At 47.9% G+C, this 8502-nt stretch overlaps 1 protein-coding gene across 1 annotated transcript; it reads right to left on the bottom strand.

Annotated features, from left to right (window-relative positions):
* Positions 1-3585: 3585 nt before the first annotated feature.
* LOC139193485 (uncharacterized) lies at positions 3586-4164 on the bottom strand. The gene is made up of 2 exons (XM_070816510.1): positions 4036-4164; positions 3586-3888 (listed from the first exon to the last, which is right to left on the bottom strand). Exons 1-2 carry the CDS (start codon positions 4162-4164, stop codon positions 3586-3588), a joined length of 432 nt encoding a protein of 143 aa, XP_070672611.1.
* Between the last annotated feature and the right edge of the window lie 4338 nt (positions 4165-8502).

Below are 8502 nucleotides of genomic sequence, written 5' to 3'. Positions count from 1 at the left end.
TCTCCAAGGTTGTCCAGTCCCTCTTCTTTCCTCGAGGTCGGTCCTAAGCCGCGGACGCGAACCTGGCTATTCGGAGAAGGAATGCACCGACGCCAAAAGGGAGTTCCAGGAGCGGTGCCAGAAATTCCACCTTCGACCGGCCACTCCAGAGACTCTTTGCACTAACACCTTCAGTGACTGGTGGGAGCAGTATACCGAACAGTTTTTTGGTGTTCCGGTCGAAACTATTTTAAATAACCTCTTCGGTGGTCAAATAACCTCTTCGGTGGTCGACCTAAGAAGCCATCTGCCCCCCAAGCCCAAGGTAACGGTTTACTTCTGCCTTTTTCCTTCAACCATGAACTACTGATCTCCTTTACTGATTTGTTTTTACTTTCTCAGGTAGCCGATCGTTGAAAAAAGTGGTTGTGGTTGCTGCTGCTGCGACCGAGAGAAAATCGGTCATCTTCAAGAAAGCAAAAGCTGCTGCGCAGGCCTTGTTGAGCAAACGGCTTCGTCGAGAAGTCGAACCGACCACCGAACCTTCTCGGCCCGCCAAACGGATCAAAAAACTGGTGAAGAAAGGAGAACGGGAGATTCACGTTATCTCTAGTCATACTATGGGAGCGACGACTCCCAACCTTTCCCCTTCTCCCCCCATCGCCCAAGCCCCGGTCGAGAAACGGTCAATTTCAACCGAGGAAATAGTCCGAGCACGGCCTGTTTCTGAGGTTGGTAGACCGGTTGTTATCCCACCGGTCGAAGCTACACCTGTCCTGGAAAAGGCAGTCCCTGCGACCAAGAGAAATTCCCCTGCAAATCCAAAACCCTCGATCTCCGTTTTGGAAGAAAGTGAGGGGAGCGACGAGGTTCCACTAGCAAGTCGCCCTCGTTCCCGTCATCAACCTCCTCATGTGTCTGAGGTGGCTGCCCAAGTCGGCCCTCCCACGGCCGACCGTGGCAAACGACCGGCCGAAGAGCTAACAGTGGCGACAAAAACGCCCGCTCCTCCACAGGACCAGGACCTATATTTTTCGTTCGAAGCGGCTGTCCCGGTCGGCCCTTCTACGACCGAACGTGGCAAATGACTTGTTGGAGAGCCAGAGGCGACGGTGGAAACGCCTGTTCATCCTCAGGACCAGGACCTCGATATTCCTCCGCAGGAAGCCATCTCGGCTTTCGTAAGTGCCCTCTACCGCCTTTCCTTGATTATTTTTCTGTTATAGAACTCTAAACCAGGAAAGTACTAACTGTCAGGTGCCTATACACTCTTTTCATCGAAAATTCTATGCACTGAAGGGTGTTATCTATGTCTTTTGGCCACCTCAGTGGCCATCGAACGTAGATAACCTCCATCGGCCGCGTGAGCTGAGAAGCAATCTAAGATACTGGGCTCGACCATTAAGTTCTTTAGGTTCGAGCAACGATCCTGAAGACATGGCCGAAGTCTCCTCTCGGCAGGTTTAAAAACAAAACCTTCTTGTGGTCTTTTTATGATTTCCTTGAGCTTAACCTGATTTTGTGTGCATGCTTCATGGGAAGTAGAATTTAAAGCCCTCTTGTCCAGCACCACTGGAGGGGCTGGTCCTTCGGCCACCACAACTGATGCTGCTGACTCAACTGCTCTAGCTCGATTGCGAGAGGTCTTGTCCCTTTCGGCGTCGCAAGTACTCGAATGCAAAGGTCTTGATTTGCTCGGTGCATGTCTAAATGACCTCGGAGCCGATAGTCAACTGAGCGGCGAGGCTATCGTTCAGGCGTCGTCTACCTTGGAGCGGGTTCGGAAGACCTTTAGTATCTTCGAAAACGCTCTGAAGGCCGAACAAGACTTGCAAGCTGCCACAGCCGTCCAAGATACTCTCCGCCTAAAGATTGATGCTTTGAAGGCAAAAGGAGAGGCCTTGGCTGACCTCGACCGTCAAATGGTCGAATTAGCGAAACGAAGGTCGGCCATTGCTTCCGAGCTTGCTAAGGATTTCGAGTCGGGCGGCAAAGCTTGTTTAACCGAGTATGCGACGAGCACAAAACGGGTCGAGCAGTTAAAAATGGACAAGAATAACCGGCAGGCCGATATCATAATGGGCGAGGTGCGATGGCTGGAGTTGAAGGCTCTTCTCGGCACCCTTCTTCCTTCTTCACCTTAAATGTACACTGATCGATTACCTCGATATGTATTTGTTCATCGGCCTTAATGAAATGAAATTTTTTTTATTCCTGCATCTCCCATGTGACTGGATAGTACTTCTTTAAAAACTTCCCATTGATTGGCAATTTGTGAACTAAACCAGTCCGATCTCTAAGATGATACGCGCTTTTGCCGAGAACCTTGTGCACGACAAAAGCACCTTCCCAAGTTGGCGACCATTTGCCGAACCTAGGGTCTTTAATTCCCGTGGGCAACACCGTTTGCCAAACTAATTCTCCTTCGCCAAATATTTTTTGTCGGACCTTTTGATTGTATGCTCGTTCGGTAATCTGTTTTTGTGCCACCAACAAGTTATAAGCATCGAGTCACGCTTCTTCCAAGTCTTCCAACTCCTGTCTCATGGACTGATTATATTCGGCGCTGAACAAACTACTTTGTTCAATTATTCATAACGAATTTATGCTTAGCTCGACTGGTAACACTGCGTCGTGTCCGTAGATTAGTGCATACGGGGTTGTCCCAGTCGTCGATCGGAGCGATGTTCGATATGCCCATAAAGCCTCGTTTAACTTTAAATGCCACGTGCCAGGCCTTTCTTTTATTATTTTCTCGAGAATGCCAATCAATACTTTGTTACTTGCCTCGGCCTGCCCATTTGCTTGTGGGTAATACGGTGTAGACTGTTCAAGCTGAATTTTTAAACTTGCCGTATATTCTCTAAGCCTTTCGGCTGTAAAGATTGTGCCATTATCAGTTATAATCGTTTCTGGTACACCGAATCTAGTCACAATATGTTCTTCCACAAAGTCGCAAACTTCTTTAGACGTTAGCTCAGCATACGATTTAGCTTCGACCCACTTAGTGAAGTAATCGGTTGTTACGAGTATCCATGCGTGCTTGGCAGCCCCGGAGGATGGTGTGATTTTACCAATTACGTCTATAGCCCATCCTCTAAATGACCATGGTTTAGTGACCGAATGTAATGACTCGGTCGGGACCCGCTGTATAGGACCATGAATCTGACACTATATACATCCTCGTGCGAATTCGATACAATCCTTCAATATTCTTGGCCAAAAATAACCGTGTCGCCGAAGCAACCACCGCATTTTACGTCAGGACTGATGAGCTCCGCACACCCCCTCATGGACTTCTGTGATTGCTTGAGCACTCTCTTGGGGGCCGAGGCATAGCAATAATAGACCATCTTCCCCCTTTCGATATAACTCATTTTGGTACGTGACATAGTTCGTGGCGTGAACTCGTGTCTTGCGACTATGTTTTCCATTGGGATTGTCAGGGTACTGCATAATGGGCTTTCTCCAATCATCTGGCATTGCCTCGATGGCACAAACCTCTATAGGGTCTTATCGATCTAGCAACGAAGGTAAGGACATGACTCTGGTGCGTATCACGTCGTCGCATCAGAGGATTTGCTGGTTAACCAAGGCCGGGTATAGCTATCGTAACACCGGTATTTCTCGGCCTAGCTTGCCCCTAAGGAGTTGTGCACCGGAGGCGATTTGAGCCAACTCGTTCGCGGCGGTATTATGGGTCCGGGAAATATGCTTGAAAGTAATACCGGCGAAGGATTCGGCCAAATAGTTGGCAACCATATGGTAGGGTGCCAGGGTACAACTCATACAGCGGAAAGACCCATTAAGTTGGTTAATCACAAGTTCAGAGTCGCCGAGGACGAGGGCACGGGTGGCCCGCAAGTCATGAAGGAGGCCAAGGCCGATGATAAGGGCTTCGTATTCGGCCTGATTATTGGTGCAGTCGAAATCCAACTTGAGCGAAAAATACCAACGATCGTGGTTAGGAGATTGAATGACAATGCTAACGCCGGCCGAGGATGAAGTACTTGAACCGTCAAAATACATCGTCCATTAGTTGTCGCGTGTTTCAACCATGCCGATTTTGACGTCGGTGTCCCCAAAACCATAGGGGGAAGGGCGTTGAGCAAGGAAGTCTGCCAATGCCTGGCCTTTGACAGCTTTCTGGGGCACGTATTGCAAGCTAAACTCGAACAACGCCATTGTCTATTTCCTAATTCAGCCTTTTACGATTGGCCAGGTAAGCATGTACCGGATGACGTTGGTCTGGGCAATGACTTGTGTGACCGACGGAAGCATGTAATGTCGAAGCTTAGAGGCGGCGAAGAACACGGCGAGACAGAGCTTCTCAATGGCGAAATAATTGATTTTCAGTTGATTAAGATTTCGACTGAGGTAAAAAATAGCCTGCTCCCGCCCGGAATCATTATCTTGGGCGATGAGGCAGCCGATGGACTCTTCAGCCGCCGAGATATATAATTTGAGAGGTTTACCGCGCCGGGGTGGAATAAGGACATGTGGTGTCGTGAGGGAGACTTTGATTTGTGTAAACACTGCCTGATGCTCGTCGGTCCACTCAAATTTATCTGAGTCCTTAAGTTTCAACAGCGTCGAGAACGCTTTCATTTTACCTGCCGAGTTAGCTATAAATCGGCGGAGAAAAATTTATCTTATCGAGTAAGGACTGCAGTTGTTTCTTCGTCGTCGGGGGTGGAGCACTGATGATTGCACGTGCTTTATTTTCGTCCACTTCAATCCCACGGTGATGCACTAGGAAACCGAGAAAATTACCGACTGACACACCGAATGCACATTTGGCAAGATTCATTTTGAGATTGTGTTGACGCATACGGAGGAAAGCCTGTCAGAGATCATCCAGATGAGTTCACCGTTGTTTGGATTTAATTACAACATCGTCGATATAGACTTCGACGATGGTTCCAATTAAATCATGAAATATGGTGTTCATTGCCTGTTGGTATGTGGCGCCGGCGTTTTTGAGGCCGAATGGCATAACAACCCATTCGTAAGTGCCGAGTGCCCCCGGGCAGCGAAAAGCAGTTTTGTGCACATCAGCTTCGGTAATGAAAATTTGGTTGTACCCGGCATGGCCATCCATAAAAGATAAGATGGCATGATTTGCTGCCGCATCTATTAACAAATCTGAAATCGACATTGTATACTCATATTTGGGAGTTGCCAAATTCAGATTTCTGAAGTCAATGCAAATGCGCAGTGCACCATTTTTCTTTAAAACAGGAACGATATTGGCCAACCATTCAACGTACCAAGCTGTCCGAATGAACCCGGCGTTCAAGAGCCGAACCAGTTCGTCCTTGATACCGAGTTATACTTCGGTCGAGAATCGGCGAGGTGGTTGACGGAAAGGTTTACATCCAGGCTTAATACGTAACTCATGTTCGACGAGAGTACGATCTAAGCCATGCATTTCACGGTAGCTCCAAGCAAAACAATCTTTGAACTCCTCAAACAGGGCACGAAGTTCATCTTTCATAGGTTGTGGAAGTAAAGCACTAATAAACAAAGGTCGTGGGTCATCGGCCGTCCCAACATTAATTTCTTCCAGGGGGTCCTTAACTTGGGGCCGATTGTCTTCACGCTCGGCCGGAGCAGCTTGAATTTTATCAGGAGATAAGACGGGACCATTATCTCCTTCAGCGAGGAACTCGACGAGGTTGACACCCGAATGTGGCTGCCTAGAGATAGTATACCAATGGCCCAGCAGTCGTTCCATAGTATAAGAAACCATGGCCTGTCGTTGTTCCCGATCGGTGTCAAACATCAGGGTCGGGGAGGAAGTTAGCTAACCCGAGTTTCGTCGAATCCTGGTGGACAGTCTCGGCGTCAACCTCAATAGCTTTCTGAACAGAAATCCGAGTCAACCGTCCTTCATCATTGAAGCCTTGTATGGTGATGTAGCCGACGTGGTCATCATAATACCGTGCTTGGATCATATTAACTTCGAAGGGTTGGCTATCGGCCGGGTGAACAGTGACCGATTTGCCATCCCAAAAGACGAGCACTTGATACAATAATGAAGGAATACAGCTGGTTTGATGAATCCAGTCTCAACCGAGCAGTGCACTATACTCGGTCTTGGAGTCGATAATGAAAAAAGCGGTCATGTGAGTACGGCCGGTAATATTTACTGCTAACGGAAGTACTCCTTTGGTTTGGGATTTGTCGCCGACGAAACTACTCATCGTGATCCCGGACGGAATAAGTTCGTCATTAGAGCGACGTAAGGCCTTCATGATGTTTACATGCATGATATTGACAGTGGCTCCACAGTCGACAAAAACTTTAGAGACTGGATACCCTTCGATATAGGCCGTCACATACAATGGCTTCAAATGATGAAGTTTGGCCGATGATGAACGAGGAAACAATTCGGCCAAAGCTGCTTTCAGACTATCATCTTTTGTTATTGACTCGACTTCAGCAATATGTACAAAATCGATATGACCGGCTTCCTCGGCGAATACATCACCATCGAGGAAATTCGGTTGAGTTGTGCTTGACTGAAAATCAGCAGGCAAAACATGGACCATACTGATTTCCATGTTATCCAGGACTGACAGGCCCATCGAGTTATGATCCTCTTCGCTAGCCTCGTCTATTTCCTGGTTGGCGACTGCGGCCTACGCTGCCGTCAGAGTTGGACAAAGAGACTCTTTTGCTCATTCGTCAATGGTTTGATCCCGCGGTGTTTCTTCGGCAGCCTGTTGGTTTTGCGTAAGTGCCTCCGGTGAGGCTGAGATCGAAAGTGTGCTTGGGGCCATAAGCTGAACTTGCTCCTGGTAGTGTATCCGGGCATCCCTGGTGTCGAGATAGGCATCCAACCGTGCGACACATGCTATTTCATCGGCCGTAAGGCCGAAGAGAGAAACAGCCGAAAATACTTCGAAGTGATATCGTAAATACTGAAGGTCCTTCATTGAGAAAGGAAGGTCGGCTGCATCGATATTAGTGTATGGGTCGACTTCAAAACCAAAGACACGTGTTTTTCGTATGTGTTGGAACTCGCTTTCAATCCTGGGTCTGAGGTCTTCTGAATGATTCGCTCGGCATCAGGGCAAGTTAGGACCAGATCGATTGTGTCTTGACATGCTTTCGGTAAACCATACAGATCGTTGGCCAAATGTTTCTTATGAAACTCTCGCATATATTCCAAGGCCTCCTCGAAGAATGGTGGATGCAAATTTCGTCAAATTTTGATCAAAGGTTCTCGTGTGGCCGGCGGGGCTAATTTGCTTTCAGCTTCTTGCCTGAAATGCTCGAGGCGTGCCTTCATCTCCCCAGGCCGAAGAAGAAGTTTGATCCGTTTATCAGCCTCTTCGAACGTGGTTTCGATATCTTGGTTGACCAGCCGTTTCCCTTGAACCAACTCTGTCATAATCGCTGGAGGTGGTCGTTCGTCGTCGGTGGCAATTGTGTCCTTCGGCCGCCATTTAGGGACCGAAGTTTCTTGGGCTGCCCGTCGGCGGGCCATGCAATCTATTCTTTGGTGCCGGCGTTTCTGGGATTTGGACAGTGCAGTGTAAACGTCTTTCGAAGAGTGATATGTATACCAACGTTGGTCTCTAGGTTCGGGAGGTTTGAAAGGTTTTTGGCTCCGCGATGATTCCGAGCTGCTAGAGTTACGTATATAATAGTCCTCGTCATAGAACGGAGCATCAAAATCGAGGCGCCGTCTGACTGAAGGTGTCTCTTTCATCCTCACTTTAGGACCGAGCCTATCAAAAACCCCTTGATGTTGGCCTACGTTGGTCGCCTTTTGCTGGGTTGCGGCTGTAGGTTGTTCCATTATAGGCGGAGAGGACTTTTCTTCTGGCTCAATGTTGACCTTTGCTTTACATTTACTGCATAAAATCGCCGTCCCACTGTCTTCATCAGTGCTGTAATCCATCATAGGCTTGACAATAGCGGGTCCCGTTAAAGCTGTAGGTGGTTCGTTTAAACGAAAATCGACCATGAAACGTGGCCGAGAGTTCTGATTTCGAAAGCGTTGCGTCACAACAGCTTCGGCCTTCCCTTTCCCTTTGTCCTTAGGTAGGCACGCATTGACCATACCTACTGTTGCCGTGGGGAATGGGTCAGTATCAACGCTCATCTTCTTCTCTAAAAATCTCAGTTTGCCATTATCAATCCAGCTTTGGACGTTGTCTCGAAACACGACGCAATTATTTGTCGTATGTTTACTTGAATTATGGTATTTGCAATATATCTTTCCTTTAAGCTCTTCGGCCTTGGGAATGTTATGTCCAGGCCGAAGTTTAATGATCTTTGCTGATAACAATTGATCAAAAATCGCATTGGCCTTTGTAATATCAAAAGTATAGACCTTTGACGTTTTCATTGTTTCTTCGTGGGCCGAGCGGGTTTTGGCCTCCTTAGAGTCAATTTGAGTCAGTGCCTTGCAAACGTATGGCTTATCTATGATTATCTCGGCTGCATCCACGCTAACACATTCACCTTCGGCCGATGCATAACTGACAGTAGGATTTTTGTAAATCGTCC

This window comes from Malus domestica, chromosome 17, assembly GCF_042453785.1.
Source record: "Malus domestica chromosome 17, GDT2T_hap1".
Lineage (NCBI taxonomy): Eukaryota > Viridiplantae > Streptophyta > Magnoliopsida > Rosales > Rosaceae > Malus > Malus domestica.
This window is presented reverse-complemented; position numbering and strand designations above follow the sequence as displayed.